Source organism: Microplitis mediator, chromosome 7 (genome assembly GCF_029852145.1).
Source record: "Microplitis mediator isolate UGA2020A chromosome 7, iyMicMedi2.1, whole genome shotgun sequence".
NCBI classification, from domain to species: Eukaryota; Metazoa; Arthropoda; class Insecta; order Hymenoptera; family Braconidae; genus Microplitis; species Microplitis mediator.
In genome coordinates this window covers 3350848-3373457 of record NC_079975.1, presented here as the reverse complement: position 1 = coordinate 3373457, position 22610 = coordinate 3350848, and the positions used below count along the sequence as shown (strand labels likewise).

Genomic DNA, 22610 nt, shown 5'->3' with positions numbered 1-22610 from the left:
TAAAAGAAATAAGAGAAAGCGTATAGAATGGGCGCCAAGAATTGTTCGCTTGCCGTCGGAAGCCAGGAGACATTTATTACGACTTTAACCGGACTTTGTGTTTATTCAGCGACTGTTGCTCGAGCTTCGTCGCCCTTGCTTCTTTTACCTCCTTACAAGTCCTCTTTTCGTCTTTCCTGTGTATTTTTTTACCCTTCTCATTCTGGGATCCTTATTCCCGTACTCAAAGCTGCTCTATAGCCAAAGTTACCACTGGCTACTTAAGGATCCCGGGCACGTTCCGTGACCACCCTTTAAACTTCTCCAAGGCGCTTTACCCCCGAAATCTTTCACTTTATCCGTCCTGGACAGTGATCTACCCTTCCCTTTCCCCTAACATTTATATTGATATATCTATATACTATATACTGAGGAAAGTATCATTCTAAACCCGGCGTCGATTCGGTGACGAGACCCTCGTGACCACGGTCTTGAATTTTTTATTACGTGTCATTTTGAGTGAATCAAAAAATCATGATATCAAAATTTATCTTTTTTTTTTTTATTGAAATTTATCTTCAATTATTTTTATTTTTTTTAAATCTCGATAAAATTCAGTAAAATAATTATTTGTAATTTTTTATGTTTGCTATTGTCGGAAAATTTGAACTAATTTTTGATGCAGGGTCTCAATAAAAATCAAAATAAAAAATTTTTCAGTCCTCAATGAATTAATAAAAGAAATAAATTTAAAAAAGAGTAATTTCCTTATAAATATATCAGATAAAAAATAATAAATGTATATAGAGATGAAATATAAACTCGATTATTAACTGAACACTCCAGGGTTAATGTCAAATAATTTTAGGAAGATAAAATAAAGTACGAAACGTTTGCAATTGACACATGAAATTTAAACAACTCCGCCGCGATGGATAAGAATAAAGAGTGCACAGGAGTAAGATAAAAAAATGCTAAGTAAAATAAAATAAAATAAAAGAGTAGAAGAGAATGAAAAGGCAGGCAAGTTGCTTCACTCAATATTACCCACGGCATTCGAGCCCTTATTCTTTTCTCTTTCCTCTTCCAGCTCGCTGGAAATTTACATTTCCTCCTCCGAAGAAACGAATTCTCTTATTCTTATTCTTACTCTACTTCTTATATTCTTGCTCTCCAGCTCTCTTCACTCCAAACTGTCTGTTTATCCCGCTTCCTACGCTTTTTTATCCTTTTGTTTTATTTTTATATTTTTAAAGAGAACTCTTCCTCTTTGTGGGAGCTTGTGACCTTATATATTTATATATATATATATATATCGTTATCCTTAGCGAGCTTGATAAAGAAGCGCTAACCCCTTGGCCATTTCACCCAGCAGTCAGTGGGTAGAATAAGTGTGAGGGTAAGTAGAGATGGGGGGGTTAAAAAGAAACCCTCATCGACATTTTCTATCCCACAGCACCTCATCTTTAGCAATACTCAAGAGACAATCCGCCATTTACGCCTTGGATTACGCTTCGTTGGACGATAATCGAAAATATGCCAGACGATTGTTTGTACATTTTCTTTCACCCCCTATACCCTTCATCAAATAATCACAAAGACTTTTTATTCCTTTCGTTATTTATTTTAATTTTATTTACTATTGTTTTGATTTTTTTTTAAATTCATAAAAATATATCAGTTTGTATACTGTATTTCTACCTTGTGATTAATTGTGACAGATTAATGAAGAGCCGGTTTGACAAAATTACCACAGACATAGAACAAAAAACTGTAAAACAAAACTTGTAAGAAAAGAGAAGTTGTAACCCCTCGTGAATACGAAACCGAGGAAAATACGTCATCAGATACAGAATAATTTCTTTATTTAGTTTTATCAGAGGAAGAAAAAGAGACGGTATCTTTAAATCTCCAATTATCACGTCTCGTCAAACAGAGGCATTGGTCCCTTCAATCTAAGATTCAGTCGTTCGTGATAGGGAGCTAAACTTTATTGCCCTCGGACCAAAACTCGTCTTTGTGTTCTTACTTTAAACCTTAAAAAAATATATACGTGAGGAAAATATATAGTTTTCACACGCACTCTTATATATTTATTTAAAATTTTTTTTTCTATTTTTAATTACTAAAAAGGGCTGGTAAATACAATCCTCAAATTTTGGGATTTCTCAACATTTTTTCTAAATTTCCCCAAAAAAAATTCTTACTGGCAATTAACCCGTCAGCACTCCCGTTATGAGCATTTTGCTCACGCTCAATTTTAAACATGAATAACTTTTTTTTTTCAAATGGAACGAATAGTTGAAATTTTTTCTATCTTGGAATAGTTTTATCTATTTTCAGATTCCGCTTGAACAAAATTTGTTCGGTTGTCATAGAAATTATAAAAAAAATTTTTTTTATGCTACTCAAAAAATGTGAGCATTTTCCTCATCACGGGCGTAAAGGCGTAAGTAAAAAAATTCTACGTTCGGTTACTCTCGTGACTGCTCGTATACCTTCGGCAGTCTGCGAAGTTATTCGGTTGAATTCATTAAAGTTTAAATTACGTTTATTAATCGTCAATAAATTACAATTATCATTTATTTATTATTTATTATTCTTATAATACATAGAGTGATTAATTTATGAAAAATATTTTCTTGCTTAAAATTTGAAAAAATTTGTTTGATGCCTAGGCGTTAAGCGTGAGCAAAACTCTCATCACGGGCGTAAAGTATACCGAAAAGCTGACGGGAGTGCTGACGGGTTAAAAATTGTCTCACTTCCGGTTAAAAATAAAAGATCCAGGGTACTAAGGATCAAGAAAGTGCATTTTATCCTTGACCTTTTTTTGCCCGGCCTTACCCTAATAAGAAATAATTTTATTTTAAATATTCGGGATTAAACGTAAATTGGGATCTTAAGGAAAAAGTGTTTCTATTTAGTCAGCTAAGCTCATCTTTGAGTATCTTTTTATTTTCATATATTTTTTTTTTATTACTATACTACTACCATTAGGTGGCGCGATTGCTAGTGCTACTGCTGGTGTTGCTTATTTTTATCTCGAAAAAAAAAGTTTAAATGTCTGAAAGAAAATCCTTAGCACTTGAGCAAGGTCGGTTTCAAAGCCTCCTTTGAGGGTGGAGGAAAAAATAGCGTCAATTACCCACTGATTTTAGTAGTATAGGGGGCGAAGATCTTTGGATTAAGCCTATATACCGCCAATGTTTATCCTTTTCGATTATTGAGATATTTTCAACCCCTCAATTTACCTAAAAAATATTTTAAATAATTTATTATTTTTAATTTATGGTTTCGCGAAATCCATTGTTACGACCCTCGGTATTTTTTTCGCTCACTTTCGCGTATCAACGACCCCAGCTTATAGCATATAATATTATAAAATAATGTATCGATATCGTAATAAGGAAATGATTGGATGTGTCGTCATGGTGTGTAAAAAAAGTGGGAGGACGACATGGATGTTCGAGGCGCGAGAAACTGTCGAGGACCAAACGACTATTATTCATAACCGCCCTCTGAGGATTTTCTCGCGAAACGCGTCTGGATTCTATCTACCAGGGATTTTCATCCCCTTTTCAATGTCTCCGAAGTATAATAGCTGATACTATTTTTTATATTTTTATTTTTATTTATATTTATATTTATATTTAACTATTATAGTATCAATATATTCATTCACCCATTTGTGAGCCAGTAAAAATAAATTTATGGATTCGTAAATTGAAATTTTATTTCGATTATTTATTATTTATTTAACGCGATGAAAAAAAAATTAGTGAGATATAAAACACAAATGTCATTGTATAATTTATAATGTGGCATTAAATTGTCTGAGTCGCGACGTCAAGTCTTCATGGGGGTTGGTTACACCCACTGTAAGATACGATAGGATATACTAAAGACGATGAAGAACTTTTGGAAGGGGGAGAGATGAAGAGGACATATTAGCTCGACTTAAGGCGCAGCATAATGATCCCGGTTGAAAACCATCTTGGTGTTAGTATATATATACATATATATCTATATAAAATAGTTGAGAAAAGACTTTGTTACGCTCTTACTCTGTCTATCTCGCTAGTAAGTTTTGCTCGACTTGGAGAGATAGGTAAGGGCATTACGGAGCTGCGGGGTTGAGAACAAAAATCTCTGGTGGAAGGGAGTGAAAATAGTCTTGAATCGGTAGTCTGGAGGCTATAGGGCAGCTAAGGGCAGTCAAGTGTAAATAAGTACGACTTGGAGCCGCGCTGGTGATTGTGAGCCGCGAGATTCCACCGCGGGTTGATCCTCTCACTGCCCCTCGGTGGTATAAAATAATGTCTTAGGCAGAGAGTAGGCGGGGGTAGGCCAGAGGGTAATTTGGGGGATTGAGGCTCTAAAATCGGCATCAAAAGGTCTGAAGAACCCTTGGAAAATTTTTATTCATTGACACTATACGCTCGAGCACTTGATGTGTATATATATGTATATATATAACCGGGGTGATGAGTTTCGAATGAGGGCGGTGAGAGTATATATTTAGTGTGATCTCATGCAAAATTATCATCACTTTGCCATTCTTTAAACCAACCCACCCTTCAAATTGTATTTTCCTTAAATTTATTTTTAAACCGGAAAAGGTTGGAGTTATTTTATTTAATGATATTTAATAAAAATAAATAGCGATTTAAAAAAAATTTTTTTTCATATTTTTCCGAACCCCAAAAAATTTAAATCAGTCAATAGATTAAATCAATTATTTCAACGAGGTATCTAATCAAAAAAAATAAATAGGGTTTTTTACCCCATATATTTTTATCAACTTTTATTTACTTATTTTTTTTTTTTTCATTAAATAGAGTCATACATTTATTGAGCGGTCCATTGTATTTTATGATTGACAAATCGATTTAGTTGGACTCATAAATCAAGGACACGATAAGTTTCATCATCTACAGTATAAATATATGTACATATATATATATCCAGACTGGACAGGGTGGCAAACATGGGAATACGAATTCTCATTCCTTGGTAGACCCTCGGATTTAGCAGCAAACGAAAGAAAAAAAATATATACCGGGGATATGCTTTCTCGTTTCTTTATTTACTCCAACACAAGTGGGTATATAGCCTAACCAGTAGAGTAGCAAAAGCAGTAAGTAGTAAGTAGTGTGTAAGAGGGCAAGAAAAAGACGTTGATCTCGCTACACACTGGCAAATATAACATTTCGCCACCCTCCCACACAACAGATAGTCTCTGACCAGTTCTCACAGTAAATACTTCGGGTGAGTTTGCAAGTTCCTAGTGTAGTAATCCAACCCCAGCTATACATATATATTTATATATATACCCGTGCTGGAGCTTTAGATCCATGACCTGGCAATAAATTTTTACGTTATTTATTAGCATACCCCAGCCACTAAATTTCCGAAACTGAATCAATTTTTTATTAAAAAATTTCTTTTAATTTATCAAAATCCGATTTATAAATATGTAGGGGAAGAGGGGCAAAAGGGGGTACCCCCAAAATTTTATAAAGAAGAATTTTATATTTTAAATGATTTTTGAACATTCCAAAATCACTTCTGTAGATATAATTAAGCGTTACTTTGAATTTTTTTTGGTAAACTTTTTCAAAAATAAATTGTCAGTTGAAAAATATTAATGACGTTTATTTTATAATAAAAACTATTAAAAATTTTTTTTCTTCTTTTGTATCCAATAAACATGTAAAATATAATTTTTCTTCATGTAAATTACTTACAAAAAAATTCAACTTAATCAAATTCGTTTAAAATCCAGAAATTTTTTTTTTTTACCTTTTTTAGGGGGTGCCCCATTTTGCCCGCAGAAGTGAAAAATTTTTTTTTTCAACGGTAACTGAAAATTTCTTCTATTTACTTTGAATATCATTAAAAAAAAAAAGATTTAGCGTATTTGAGTCCTCGAACACTTGGTATTTCCTTAAGTACCCCCTTTTGCCCCTCCCTCCCCTATATAAATATATATAACGGCCCTAAGCCTAATTAAGTTCTTTGGACAGTGTTTTTAATTTTAAAATGAATAAGGGTTCGCAAATGAAAGGCAAATGGATTGGGGGCTGAAGAGGGGGAGGGTTGATTGGCAGATAGCCATACATCATTTTCCATGTTTTGAATAGACTTTGTACTATCATACAAACCTCGCCGGTATTCTATTAATAATTCTACAGCTTTCTCCCTCTCGGCCTTTAGCTCATACTATTGTCACATCATCGACAAACTGTTTCAACATATCACAATATACTGCGGTCACAAAACAACCTCTATCGATGATATTGTTGCAACATAATAACAAAAAATATTTTAAAACAAACATTTGTCAACTCTTTTGTTACCTGTACTAAAATTTTTATATTTTTTTCTCCAACAAATTAAATTGAAGATAAACAAGTTATAAATTTCGCCAGAGCTTAAGGCTTTCAGAAGTTAAGAATCGCTGAATGGACGTATAAGACTGGAGAGTATTAGAGAAACGAAAGCTCACCTTTTCACCGGCCAATTATAGGAGATTTCTGAGTAATCCTATTATCCACATTAGCTCATTATTGCATAACTTCAAACCTCGCTACAGAAGATTATCAAACGGTCCTTACCCAAGTATATATTACAAGGAAATGCTCGGACAACTCTAACAATCGACGATTTTCAAATAAACCACAAACTGTTATAATTAACTGCTTTCATTTCTTTAATTAACGAGACCATTATTTATTATTTATTTTTTATAAATTATTATTTATATCGATACTGCCATTCTAATACGTCGTGTCCCACATTTGGAAAATTTTTGAAGAGACGATAAAAACGTTTCACGGAAAGCAAAGAAAATTATTTGTAATATGTTTCCATTGGTATAACCTACAAATTTATTTTCATACACAGAAAAAACAGTTTTCTTGGAGAAAAAAATTTTTACTCGCCCTGAGAAATTATTGGCATAATAAATTGGAACCAAAAATTTTTTTGGGGTGAAAAGAAATTTTCTTAGCACAATAAAAAATTTCTTGAGTCAAGAAAAAAATTCTTGAGCCAAGAAATTTTTTTCTAGCCGTAAGAAAATTTTTTTTCCGATTCATAGCCCAAAATATTTCTTGCGCCAAGAAATAATTTTTTTCTGTGTGTTTTATAAAATACAGGCATTTGTAGTGAATAAATAATTTTGAATTGTATGCTGTAAGAAGAGTCAAAAATTATGCATAATTACCTTTTTACTGATGTCGTGAATTACTTCCTTAAAAAACTTAAAATTGAAAATTTCAAGCGTGACTGAACCTATGCGAATGTAGGATACGACATATTAAAATGGCGCGAAAGCCTGCGTGTGGAATACGACATATTAGAATATTTATTTAAAAATACTAAATAAACAAATTGACCTCTAAAATTTAGACATAAGCTGCACATTGTTACAATGATTCCATTTTTCAAGAAAAGAGAAAATGTCAATTAGAATAGCAGTATCGATATGAATAATTTGATAATTATCAGCCGATTACTTCTCGAAAAATTAATAAGCATTAAGGATTTTGTTTAGATCCTCCGTGATCTGACAGCTATAAATGTTCACGGTTTGAAAAGGGGCCGGGCAATTGCACGTAGTGTCAGTACGTACCCGTATAAGCGGAACTGAACCAAGAAAACAAGCAAAAAGTTAAGAAATCAAGGGTTTGGTGTTGGCGATCCAATGTCCTGGGTTGTCAGCTAATACTAAAGCTATTCCCCGGATTCTTGGATTGTAGTCGTGCAGAAAGCCTGGCCAAAGCAGAGCAAGCTGATAACCTTTCACTAGACGGAAAAGAATAGAAGCTAAAAAAAAAACATCTTGAGCAGTATTAGCTGGAGCTTTCATATGTCCAGCATGCAACACATACATAGATTTGTTTCTTCACGGAATAGCTCGGACGTAAGACTGTACAAAACGAAACCGATCCCGGCTTTCCAACCCAGCTCGTTTCGCTATCAGAGCCTCCAGTGTGACGACAATCCCAGCAAATCTCTTCCACTATAAACGGCTAAACAAAGAGCTCCGTCCTTTTGGAAATAAAACGCGTCTTTGCCCCTAGACGACCAGATCTCAGTCGTGGTTGTAGTCGTAGTCATATAAGTGCCAGTAGTGGTAGTAGTGCTCGTAGGATAGAACGGGCCTTCAGAAACACCCTTATCGGACTCTGTCCACCACTTACGATCATTTATCTAGCTCGAGGAAATTTCTCCACATTCGTCTGTTTCTAGACATCCTATTTTATTTATTTTTATCTCCATTTTATTTTTTATTTTAAAAGAAAAAAAAAGAATAAATAAAACGTCCGAAATGGCCATGGACGTAGACGAGGACGAGGAGGTTTTTTGAGTGTCTCGACTAAAGAGATTCACAAGCGGAATTGAAACAGAAATTGTTGGGGAGTATGAGCCGAAGACCCTCAGTGGATAATAAAAGAAGGCAGATTAATGCTTTCGGTCTTGAATCCAATCAACATTACTCTGACAATAGTCGAACAGCCAATGTCCTGGTGAAGAGACGTGGTCCGATATTATCAACAGGATCAGTTACTTCTACAGCCGTCCCTCCTAGTAATCATTACACTTTTTTTTTTCTATCTTTTTATATCTTTATGTCGAACTCCATAGACTTCGCACACTTTAACGCTGCAGGAGATGTTTTTTCCTCCTTGTTGGAGCAGTTAGAGTGATAAGTATGCTAACTAAAGAGATACTCGGAGAATCGAATTAACACGTTAACATAAAAATACTTATACCGCTCGGATGGATAAAATAAAGTGTCGGTTTTAATAGAACTGGTGCACTTCGATGGGGCTGATAAATTTGAATAAATTGTCAAGCATTTTCGATTGGATTAAATATACATCCAGCAGAGATGAGTACATTTAAGCGTTAGCACGTATCAAAAAGGAGGAAACCCGGGTTTTAGTGATGGGTGATGGCGAATCCCATCGGGACCACAAACACGCGCTTCCCCAATTATCTAGTCTACTCATATAGATATATATCCGTTACCCGCACCCACGGCAGTGCCCGTGCCCGCACCGCAAAATCACGATGGGACACTCGAGTAACCTTTAGTAGTCGCCGTGGGTTCTGTGGGAATTTGGCGTATATCAGCAACTCATACGTGACATGGACATGCTATAGTTGTCTTGTGCCATAAAAAAACCATTTTAACCTCCTTCACTTCCGTCTCTTACTACACAAATCGGACGTAGGATCCTTATCCAGGAAACTGCGGCTAAACCTCCATTTCCACAACGTTTGCACTTTTCGGATTACCCTGGCTAACATTAGAATATATATGTACTTATACATACATACATATATATGTATATATACGAATTGATATATTAGGGGATAGGATCTTTTCCCATCTCTTGGTTTCCCAGAGAAAGAGATTGCTACGGGGTAAGGCGCAATAATCACATATATATACATACATATGCATGTACGCTCGGATTACGCTTGTGTTCCTTAGGCATGACTGGACACAGTTTGCATCGCTCATCGTATTATCTTTAAACTCGTAAAACACTCTTTTATAGGTCCCCGAGAATGTCCGGCCACCGGACTTGGTCACGGGACATTGAATTGTATAACCACCCGCTACCACTACCGCCGAAGACTTTTTTTGCTTGACCTTGTATACAGCGACTTTAAGGCGACATCGTTGGTGTATAAATCATCCTCATTATTCTTCATTCAAATGAGCAATAAAAAAATATACATGTATATATATTTTATGTTTCGTTTTAGTATTAATTATTGCTAGTTCGTGGAACATTCTCGTAATGTCGCGAAAGAGCTTTGGTTTTAGTGTAAAAAGTATGTGACGTTAAATTTTAGCTCGCAGTAAATCGTTGGTATTTGCAGCGAAAAAGTAGAAAAAAAAATGATTTAAAAAAAACAGAGGGAGTGAAAATTTAAAAGAGGATAGAGGACAAAAAAGCTGGAGCGGACCGCGAACGTGATTCTGAGTAAAAAATGATCGCGGCGGGAAATATTTTTAAGTTAAAAAATAATTTAATAAAAATAAACAAAAAAGACAATAAAGGAGGAGATGGAGAGGGGATAAAATTTTCGGATAGGAATGAGGGAAGATGGGACAGTGAGTAAAAAACCCTCGGCGTCGGTTCTGAGATAAAAAATTAGCTGGAGTTGCAAACGTTTCCACCTTAAATCATATATTTATCGCGACATTAATTCAACCCTTTTAGTATAGAGAAGCTTCTAGTGCTCACTCCCTTTGGTTCCTCGCCGCGGATGTTAAACTACCTACGTCTCGTCTCTTGTCGTCTCTTTTCTCATTCTCATTCTCGAGGTTTTTTCTCTTGCTCCGACTGTATTATGGCCGTGGCATAGGTCCGCTCTGTTCTGCACTCGGAGCTCGTTCTTCATCATCATCATCAGGGTTTTTACCCAACTGCCGGCACACAACGTGGCAATGGTTGGATGAGAGCCCATTCCTATCCTATCCTATGTCCCCGACAGCCCGTTACCGACTCGCTAATTTCTCAGATTCAAGTATTTTTATGTAGCAACCCTTATAGTCTGCGGGTCCGGTCTGAGGGCTTAAATCCTCTCGTTTATTATTTAGAGATGGCCAAAAAGCCTCCCGTACTTTTTCTTTTCCGTTCAACGATGAGAGTAACCACTCTCTGACCTGTTGTGTCTGCATATTCAAAACCAACCCCTTACTCACCGCTCTGTCCACTACCTTTTATTTTTTATCCTTTTTCTCACTATCTTATGTACTTGTCTACACTTTGCTAATTACCTACGACAATTCGCGGATAAAAAATTTTTTTTTTACCAGAAATTTTAAATATTAATAAACTGCTTATAAAAAAAATTTTTTTTTTTCAATCTGTCGGTAAAAATTATTTCGAAATCACAAATAAATTCTCTAGTTTTTTAGTAAAATTTAAAAATCCTCTGAGTTCCCGCATAAAAAAAAAGTTAACAAATATTTATCATTATACTTCATCGCTCAGATTAATAAATAACTATCCTTCTTGCCAATGTTTAATAATAAATGAATTATAATAAAACGGAAGAGAGTGAATTTACAAAATAAACATATAAAGTGACTAGCCAGCCGGGTGTGCGGATAGTATAAGGTAGCACTTGTGTTGTCATAGGACCGAAGAAAGAGAAAACGAGAAAAGAGATGATGCGATCTAGAGAAATAATATACATCTACATCTACATCTATATATATATTTAAAGGATTTTACCCTACACAACAAACTAAAACGGTTTGGCAGTAGCCATGACGTTTATACAGGAACCCTACTTTTATCAACTCCGTCCTTGTCATTAGCGCTGTCTTTCTCTGTTTAGCTCGACAATGGATGCGTAAAGCCCATGGGATTTAAGTCGATGCTTGTTCTTATTCTGGTTGCCTGATAGTAGAGCAGTTCTAGTTTTCCCCAGCAAAACTAAACCCGCAGAATATACTGTACCTACACAAAACAAGAATAAACCCCGCGGAAACTAAAATCTACTGTTATATACATATATATTATATATATGTCGTACCTACAACTGTATCCTACACTACTATTATGATACACTGATATTAAATTCAGCATGTATGTAATATGTAATATACTTATGTATGCATACATTACCATCATCACAAATAGAAAGGGCTAAATATTTTTTTTTACAATTCATTTGAATGACTCTTTAAAAACGTGAATGCAACTCACGACAAAAGACATTAATAAAAAAAAAAATGGCATCATGTTGCCAAATATTCGTCTATGATAGACGTAGACACAGACATGGAGATTGAAAGAAAAATTTCTCCCCTTGATCTTAACTGAGTTTTTATGATGTTATTATTATTATTTATTATTTATTATTTTTTTAGAGCGCCTATGTACTTCCGCCTCGCATATAACCGACCGGTTCGGTTTACTTTTGACGTCAAGCCCTTTTGCTTTTATTTAGTATTATTTTTTTTATTTTTTGTTGCTTATAGAATAAAGAAACTACGCGGGCTGAGGCTAATGCTAATGCCGAGAGAACCGAACACATGGCATATCGGGACTAATCTTCTGAAAATGTTTACTCGTAAACATCTGTGAGGGATCACGTGGAATAGACTTGAAAAAACATTTTAATAAAATACTGTAACGATCTCGCTGTTCAATCGCGCCAATAGAAAGTCCATTTTATAAATATACATATACATATATTTTTGTTTTTCATATTTATGAGATTTGTCTGATCAAAAATAAATGAAATAACGAAAAATTTTATTTTATTTCCCGTCAGCTTCTTCTAAGTGTGAGTGCGCTCATATATTTTTTCTATAAGTATCAATTAATATATACTTCAAATAATTCAAACGAAGATCAATGCAGTAAAAATAAATTTTTTGACCCACTCAATAATTAAATTTGAAAATTTAATCACTGTACCAAATTTCGAAATTCTTTGAAAAAAATTTTCTATTACGCAGGCGGTGTCTGAGTGATTCGCGTGTCGATTTGAATGTTGAAGTGCCAATAAAAATGAAAATTCGAAATATCAAGTAAAGGGGCCGCGTTTGGAGTCCGCCGACGTCGACTTGGACGTTGACGTTCGTTCACATTCACGTCCACGAGGAGGTTCGCGTTTAGTTCGCGCTCGCGTTCGCGGCTCAACAAAGTTATGTGCTGGCAAATGGTATATATGTAAAACGGTGTAAGAGAGATGACGTGAGAAGTGAGATAGCGTGTGTACACATAGATGACGTGTACACATTAGTGGGGAATGGAGAGAAAAGTGTATACACCGTCGAGCAACACACTCGACAACTATTACATTTGTGTAGTGTATTGTGTAGTATAGCCAAGCTTTACTTGGTCGACAGGGCATTTAATATATATGTTGTATACGTATAAATATATATATATGTATTTCATGTGTGGTGCTTGTGATGTTAAGAGAGGGGGGTAAGGACGAGGAGGGGGGAAACTAAAAGCAGGCCTGTTGGTTCGTTTCAACTATATTTGTTTATATTTACACAATAAGCAACAGCCCCGGCGGGTTCGGCTGACTCTCTACTCTACTCTACTCTGTACGCTTGGCATCGCCGCTTTTAGTGTTTAGTCCTCCGATATTACTCGGCCACCGCATTTAAAACCTCGTACGTGCTCCATTACCTCGTTATTATTTGTTGTTACATTTTTTTATTATCATTCCTTACTCTCCTTTTACATTTCCATCCATACCAAAAATTTTTCCCTTAAATCCGCGCCGTACTCACATTTTCCACGTGCGTAAACATGTGATTCACGCGTGCCGTTCGCCGATTTTTAATTTACGGTTCATTTTTATGCAGTGATTTTTTTTTTTACTTTGAGTGATTGATGGTTTGAGTGATTGTGTTTGTGTAATTTTTGGAATTATCAGTGATTAATATTTTGTTGGAAAATTTATAAAAAAAAAAAAATAAAATAAAAATAAAAATGATGTAAGATTTTTACTTTTAATAAATAACGATTTGAAAAAATTAGAAATTTATTTGATGAAAAAAATTTTTAATTAACGTCGATTACCGGAAATAATAATAATAAAATGATGAAAAATGGCGTGATTCCAGGACGATGGCATAATGGATCATGACACGGACGGAGACGGTGCGATCAACTTGTCAACGTCTCAACGACCCTCTGCTTCGACTACTCCGAATGGTGATGGTCCACTCTACGGCCAAGATCAACACGAAAAAGATCAGGTAATAATTATCACTCAATATTTTATTACCATTCATTTAAATCAACTCCAAAAAATTGAAACAACTTTTTTATCTTAATTGAATATAATGGAGTAAATATACACATATATACATGTATATGAAATAGAGGGTGATATGAGAATACATATATAAGCATTTGACACGTGGAAATAAAATCGCGCCCCTAATTTTGAATTCAATTTGAAATCCCCGCCGTGGGGTTCAAACGCCCGCCGCTAGATGCCGCGGCCATAAGTCAAAAAACATTCGGGGAAAGATTGTTTTATGGGCGCTTTTAAATAAAGCCGTCTTTGGATGAATCCGGTTTTCTGATATTCCCCCAGTTACATCTCATATGTGTGCAAATGTGCAATAAAAAATTTAACTATTCAAGTAATAGCTCTCTATTTTTTGTTTCATAGATTCTCAGGCTTAATTGTTTCGAAACTTGTTTATTTAAATTTGAAACTAGTTTATAAATTTCGGTTTTGTCTATGAGAAGCCGACAATTATTTCTTTGTCTGCAATACACGCGGGGTTGTTTTAATTTAAGAGACTTTTAAGTACTGTGGCGTCAACCTGACGCTGTTTATATAATTTAGGGGGATACATCGCCGGGCTTTAAGAGAACGCTACTATACTAGTGTTTACTGAAATATGAGTCACGTGAGAAACATATTTTTGTTTTCTTAAATTTTATTATTGTTGAATATTCTTCACATATATTTATTTTATATTGAGGCCATATTTTTTATAAATATATTTTTCACTCACTCAGCCATGGCATCGATAGAAATTAATCATACGAGCGGTGTTAAAAATGGACAACTAAACACCGCATGTGTTAAAATGAACTATCACCGGTGTAAAAGGTGTAATTTGGCGGTGTTAAAATACCGGTATTAAATCGGTGTAAAAAAAAAAATCCCACGTACAGAAATTAGAGAAAAAATGCATTACATAAAAATATTTTAACACCGGGAATTTTTTTTAACACCGGTAAAGAATATTCACACCTTCCGCCGTGGTGTTTTAACACGGCTTTCAGTGTTGAAATTTAACACCGAAAATTTTAACACCCACACTGCCAGGTAACCGCGATTTTTTTTTACAGTGTAGCTGCCAACTATAATCACTAAAATTTAATTACACTGTAAAAAATAACCGGGGTAAGTCCAAACGGTGTAGGTGTTAAAATTGGTGGTGTTAAATTTCAACATCGAAAGCGGTGTGAAAATAACGCCACTGCCGATGTAAATATTCTTTACCGGTGTTAAAATATTTTACTTTCGGAATGTGTGCATATGTGTGTGCGTGAGTGCACGTGTGTGTGTGCATGTGTGCGTATGTGTGTGTGTCAAGATATTTTTTGCGTTTTATAAGCTTCCCAAAGTTAATACTCTGAGCGGACGCGTTTACTCCCCTTTTACACCGGTTTAACACCACCGAATTACGCCTCCAACACCGGTGTAATTTCATTCTAATACTATACAGAGTTAAAATGAGTCCATTTTTAACACCGTTCTTTTTACAGTTAACGAATCTAAACTCTTTGTGATTCAAAATGAATTGACATCTCAATAAATTTCTTACATAATATTTTCCGAGCCCTTAAATTAGTTTTTTGTCCGTCTTTTTCAATCATCAACTTCCAACCCTCTTTTCTCAACTTTCTTTATCAATAATAATAATAATAACAATTCACGTCCTTTTTATAAAAATTATTATTCCTATTATTTTTTTATTTCCTTTCTTCAAAATAATTATTTACAATAACGAGTGAAAAATATTATAAAAAAAAAAAACTCATGGTAATGACTTCTAATCGGTTAAAATAAGTATTACAACACTTTCTTTTTATTTACTCTCTTTCTCCAATATATACCACACATAACAACTGTGTAAATAAAATTGACACCTTTTTTTCTATTAGCAAATAAAAATGAAATTGTAATTTATTTTATAAAATGAGAAATAAACGTTAAAAGAAATAAAAATATTTTAAATTAAATCCACTATTTAAAAGTGTAATAAATCTATACTACGTTACATTTAAGGAAAAAAAAAATAAGTAAATAAATAAATTAACAAATGAAAATTTAAGATGAATTATTAAGGCAAATAATCACGTCATGACATGACATTAATATGATCTATAAGTTCGTGATGTATATATCTATATATATGGCTCTAAATTTTAGAATATGAGATAAAAATAGAGGGTTCGAGGGGAGTAGAAAAGGTATAAGCAAATAATAAGTGTCTGTTATAAAACCAACGTAAATGATACAAGATGTCTTGCTTCATATATATCTATATATGAATGTATATATAGAATATATGATATTAGCTAGTATGTATTGTATAAACCAATGACTCGGTTTTATCTAAATTATTAACTATTGGAAAGCTCACGGCTGTGTACTTAAATCCAATCTCGAATTTCCACCCCATAGAGAAATCTTGTCTCTTGTTTTCTGAATAGAGAAATGTGAGACCAAGTATTTGTCGGTACTAAGGTCGTTGTTGGTTGTAGTAATACAATATATAAGTAGTAGTAGAAGTAGTAGTAGTAGTAGTATATTTAATGTAATATAAGGTAAAGACGACACGGGTTTACTTGGTATAGACGATTACCCTCTATTATTCACACGGCAAGTTTGTGCCGCTGAGTGATACCTTAAGGAAACGTTTATTCCCGGACAATCGGTACTACAGTATTTATTTATTAAATTAGCTTTTAATTATTTTTTACTCTGATAAAGAGTAAATTAGTAAGAGGATTTCATGTTATTGCAAGTTTTATAAACTTTCCTGTCATGTCAAATAAAATTTGTATTCTATTTAACACATGAAACTTCTTAGCGAATAAATTATTAAAGATTTCTCAATAACGCTCGATTATTTAAATCATTTTACTCGGAATACACTTGACGGATGAAAAGATAATTTAATAAGTTTGGAAACATTTTGGTAGTTTGTTATTTATATGATTGACATGCTAATTTTTACACAGAAAAAAAGGATTTTTTGGCACAAGAATTTTTTACTCGCCACAAGAAAATTTTTCCTAGCCCAAGAAATTTTTGTATTAGGAATTGAAAACAGAAATTTTCTTACGGCAAGAATGAATTTTCTCAGAGCAAGAAAAAACTTTTTGAGTCAATAAATTTTTTCTCATCCCAAGAAAATTTTTGTGTTCAATTTATAATACAAAAAAATTCTTGCACCCAGAAATTCTTTTTTTTTTGTGTATGAAAAAAAAATTTTTTGAGACAAGGCAGGGTCGTGTGAAATTTTTCAAATTTTCTAAGTGTTCAGTTTTACCCCAAACTTGAATATAATAAAAATAAGCGGGAAATTTTTTTCAAAAATTTTTTCCGGTGACCCATCGTACCCCTACCGGTCTAATTTCAATTGACAGTAATAAAATTTTAAACTGACATTTAATGTTTTAATTATTCAATTTTAATATTTGAGGTATGCAATTATTAATTAATAATTTATTTGATTTAATTTAAAATTTTCATATTTTATCGAATTATTAATTAATTAAATTAATTATTGAAAATTGACAGTAAAATTTCTAATTAATTAAATAATCATTTAAATATAGACCGCGATGCAAAAAAAGTATTATTAGAAGTCTTATAAATAAAAAAAAAATTTCATCGTAATGTCTACTAAAAAAAAAACTTGTAATGAAAATAAACAACTAAAAATATAATTATAAAATATACAAACAGAAAAATAAATAAATAACCATTACATCGTCTCTTAAAATAATACCATCAATATATTTATTCATCATGATTATTTATATAAAAAAAAAAAAAAATTCATTACTCCAAACATTTACCAGTGGAATTTAAAGAAAAAAAAATAAATAATAAAATAAAAGGCTGTTGGGTGGATAAAAATAAATCTGAATCATAGTTGATATTTTATTTTTTAAAATCTAATCAAACCGGTAATCATGAGAAAAAAAAAACGTGCTCAAACATTTGAACTTATTCGTTTGACAAGATCGATTAACAATATAATCGATGTCACGCATTGTTTTAAATTATTCCGATTGTTTTGTCACTCGGCGCACTGGCCGATAAAAAAAAACGTAACAAAACTCAACCACTCGAGTGATTATAATAATATTATTATGATTAAATGCCGACAGAGTGTGTTAATATTTATAAAAAAAAAATAAATGTAACATTAATATTAATAATAATAATAAAACTAGTTTGTATGTAAAACGAATCGATAGAAAAACGAGTGATATGACAGGTGTAATAATTAATAATAATAAAATAAATTAATAAGACGAAGGAAATAGGAAATGTGTAGCATATGTAAAGTAGTAAATGTGCGTATATGAGTGTGTGTGTGTGTGTGTGTGTGTGTGTGTGTGTGTTCAGGATGAGCGAACGTTGTTTTAAAATCGTGAGAGCGCGTAGTTGTTTCAGGTGCACTCTTTTGCCTTTCATTTTATTCAATTCCGTTTCATTTCTTTCCTTTATATCCACTCTACCCTTATATATTTTTCTCTTTTATTCACCCCACCTTTAATCCTTTTTCTCTATCGTTAAACATACGGTACATTGTGTGTCAATATATTTACACACTGTACTAAAATACATTACACTAGACTGCACTACACGCGGGTTCTACGATACTTGGATGATCCATCGTATATCTCATGTCATCATAACATATATGTATGGGTATATGTATATTATATTAAATATATAGTAACGAGGAAAAAATATGACAAAGATTTTAACGTAGTTAATGCGATGCCTGATGTAGTGTTTACACGCTCATAAATGTTTGTCTGACGTTATTTCTCGTAATGAGTTATTTTAGGTGACATTTATTATTTTTATTATAAATAGTAGATTGTTATGTAAAAAAAGTCGTAATATATGAGTTCATACTCAATCGAAATTGTTTCATTCATTTATATTTAAATTATTTACAAACGAACTTTATTTGATCTTTTTGATACTTATGATAATCGATATTTGAAATTTAGTAGATGAAAAAGTTTTTGCACCAAAAATTTTGATGGGAAATAAATTGTCTGGCTTTTGGAAATTTTTGTGGTTAATATTGACAGCTATCCTAAATTTTTAGTCTTCAGTTTCCCATACAAAAAAAAGAATCAGCCAATTACCGGGTCGTGAATGGCTGCCAATTTTCAAGCATCGGCCGAAGATCGGCTTAATATCAGATGATAACGGTATGCCAAGCATGGCAGTCGCAAGCATTGTCCAATCGTGGCAATCAATCGGCCAAAGCTTGGTATCAAGATCAAACCGTTGGCCAACGAACGGCAGTTTATTGTGCTCCGTTTTACAAGCACAAAGACGGCTGCCAATGATTCACCATGTACGGGCCAGTATAGTTAGCCATTTATTGGCCAATCATTGCAAACCAGGTATCAGCCGATCTATGGGAAAATTTCGAAGCTCGGCGATTTTGTATGGATTAGCGAATTTATGGACGAGGGCGTTTTCGAGCTTTCAGTGAATTTTTTAATCAATTGAGTCATTGAAATTTGAATTTAAAAAATTTTAGAAGAATTTTTGATTATTTATAAATTTTAATTTTATATGCGAACTGTAATTTTAGTGAAAAAATTTTTTTAAGAAAATTAGGATTCCATCGAAAATTAATTTCAAATATTTTGATACCGAATTCTCTAATAATTGATGAAATATCAATAAAATTATTATTGAAAATAAGAAATAGATAGAGCGATTTCAAAAGTGTTCTATTACGGACACACCAAAAATAGTATTTTCAATTAAAATTTTTTTCGAGACTTCAAATGCGCTGAGTAAATAAATAATATATATTTTTCTGGTTATTTTACGTGGTAGTTTGAAATCCATTTCCCAATCTACGGCGGTCTTTCACAAGCTTTCAGACAGTAGAACTTAATTAAAAGCACGCGCGATGATTATTTGCCGAGCCCGGGACCGTTTGCCGTTTATTTTGGAAATTGCGTAGCTGAATACGCGAGTGTGCCCCGGGGAAAGTTTAAAATCCTAAGTGAAGTCCAATGCTTTGGAAGTAACGAATAAGCTTGTGCGCTTGAGAGAAAGAAAGAGACAAAGAAATAATAAACCGTGTATAACGGGTATAAACGGAACGTAGGGTGAAAAATAAATCCCATTTTCCTTCCACCGAAATAACAAGTTATCAAAGATAACACTTTTCTTATTAACTTGTCTCAAATATTATAATCATAATAAACTATATAGAAATAATAAAAACAATAATAAGATAAATTAAATTGGTGAGAAGATTTCAGTGTGTGCAGGCAGGGATAAAAAAAAACATTAAATGAATGGGAAATAAAAGGTTTTGTGAGAAAGATGGCGTCCCGGTAGTTGTTGTAGATGAAGAAGCAGAAGTAGAAGTAGTAGAAGTAGAAGAAGAGTATAAAGGAGTACTCGGGAGAGGAAGGGGGTGGAGGCAAAGCGTCGGCTAGAATAAACACATGGATGTTTTCTTTGTTCCTCTAAACTAAACAACCAACGAGGAATCTAAACAGAGGCCAGAGCCCAAATTCAATTTGGTCCCCGTGTTTCCTATTCCTTCCTACTCGGTTTACTGCTGTATGTCTCTCGTCTACCTTTCGATGGCTATTTCTAACGGTCCTTTTCTTCTTCCTCTCCTCATGTGCTGGTGGATCTGTTGGTCCAGAAGAGATGGATCGTCACTTGTGAATACATATGTATATTTATGTATGTTCACGTGTTGGTTTACTCGACAAACCAACTAAAAATTTGTTTTCTTTAATTGTTCAATTCTATTACGGTCGCTGGGCTGCCGAGTCCACTAAATTTTTATGGTATCGGGAAAAAACTTTTTTGTAACCGTGAGAATTTTTTTGAATTATTATTTTTTGAACATTCAAGAAATTTGACTATTTAGAATTTTTTTTTATTATTATTTTCAAAGTATTTATAGACCATGTAAATTATTTTTAATTTACAACTGGGACTGAACAAAATATTCTTTAATTTTAATTATAAATTAGAAATCAATGTATGGAAAAAAAATGAATTTTGATTTGCTTGTATTTATACAGTTGTCAGGGGGAATTATAAATGAATACACTAGTTTAATACGATAAATTTGTACAGAAAAAGTATATGCTTATATTCAATATTAAAAAAAAAAAAAACTTTAAGTAGAAAGAAAGTAAAAACAGATGTGCGTTTGTTAATATTATTTTATAAAAGTTAGACGCGATTTTATTTCGAAATAAATTATTAATTTAATTTTGAATTTTAAATTTATTTTTATTTAATTAAATATTTTAATTTTATTCACTAACCAGCCAAATAATGACAATGGTTTTTATTTAAAAATATTTAAATAAATATATTTATAATCACTACTGATAATTATCAATACACACATGCATACATATATATATATATATACATATACATTTGTCGATTTCAAAATTTGTATAATTTGTTCGTCTGTATAAATATATATTTTTTTTATTTTTTTTTTATTACAACAGTAATCAAGTCAATGTATATAAAATAAGTTCAACAATCTTTAATAATGCTATGCATGTCTGATGATCGATTAATTATTATTTCGTCACGATTTATTTTAAACAAACAAAAAGAAATATAAACCTCTATAAACATTGCAGGGGCTTTATATTATTTGTGTCATTTAAATATATTTTTTTTAAAATATATATCTGGTTAATTGCTTCCTTTTGTAGACTTGTGTTTCACAATAACTATTAATTATTTAAATAATTAAACTCAAAAAATCAATAATTATTTTAAGACGGAAGATATTTCAAAAACAATTTTTATCAGTTAAAAATTTAAAGCAAACTTGTGTGAAGCTCAGACAATATGTGTGATGTTAATTATTGGCAGAAAATATTAAAAAGTGATTTCGTCGAAAGTTTAGTTGGCAGGTTTGCTAATTAGAAGATCAATATGTTGATAGCGCCGACAATTAGTTTTGAAATCGCGGCCATTTTTAATTTTCAAAGTAATGGAAAATTCTACTTCCTGTGAGCTTGATTCTAGAGGGTTAATTATGTCTAATAAACTATGCTTTCATTTCCGTTTTATAATTCACTGAATTCAAAATTTTCAAAATCTTGACGGTCAGTTTTCATTTCTTTTAATTATCCAAAAATAATTTTGTTGATATTCGGCATTTATTTAGAGCCCAAAAATGGAATCGAACTGTAGTTTTAATAATTCAAAAATCAGTGTACCGAGGAATTAAAAATGAATAATCATGTAATAACAGTTTGTAAGGAATAAATTAAAAAAGGGGTTAAAATGTTTGGAAGGGGTAGCGAAGAAAAAAAGCGAAGCATATCAGGGGGATGAAGAGTTTTTTTTCTTTGAGTATATTGTTAAGTCAAGTCTAAGTAACTCTTCCTGTAACTCAAACTTTATATAATTTAAGCACTCACTTATAAATGCACTTTTATTATAAATATTTTTTTAAATTCTACTATTACACTCTTGTTAAAGTGATAAAACTTCTTCAGAGTATCCGAATCCCCGGCCCTTCACTAGATTCAAACTTGACGTAATAAAACGCGCCAAGCACATGGTATAACATTTATATATATATATATACATATAGTCGTGTATGTGAATGTGAATAGATGAAATTATTCGAGGAAAGTTGCTCGCTATCCTTAACTCTTCTATCCAGCACTTGAAATTCTTTGCTATACATATAACATATAATTCTTAATGTACATTCATACCCGCCTTTCTCGCTCTCTTTCTCTTTTAGTGTCTTTCTCTGTATGTTTGTTTATCATATGAGTCTCTTCAAGGACAAGTGGATATTTTTT

At 32.7% G+C, this 22610-nt stretch overlaps 1 protein-coding gene across 18 annotated transcripts in view; it reads left to right on the top strand.

Annotated features, from left to right (window-relative positions):
- Nucleotides 1-22610, top strand: part of LOC130670729 (forkhead box protein P1) — a 174337-nt gene that overhangs the window by 94485 nt on the left and 57242 nt on the right. For 17 of the 18 annotated variants that reach the window (XR_008990407.1, XM_057474184.1, XM_057474181.1 and 14 more), the window contains one exon: nt 13610-13744. Coding sequence is in view for 17 of the 18 variants with exons in the window: in XM_057474184.1 (XP_057330167.1) it covers nt 13610-13744 (135 nt within the window). In the remaining variant the exon portion in view is untranslated. Of the gene's footprint in view, nt 1-12991; nt 13481-13609; nt 13745-22610 lie in introns of those variants that run through there. The other variant, XM_057474191.1, reaches the window with a different exon arrangement.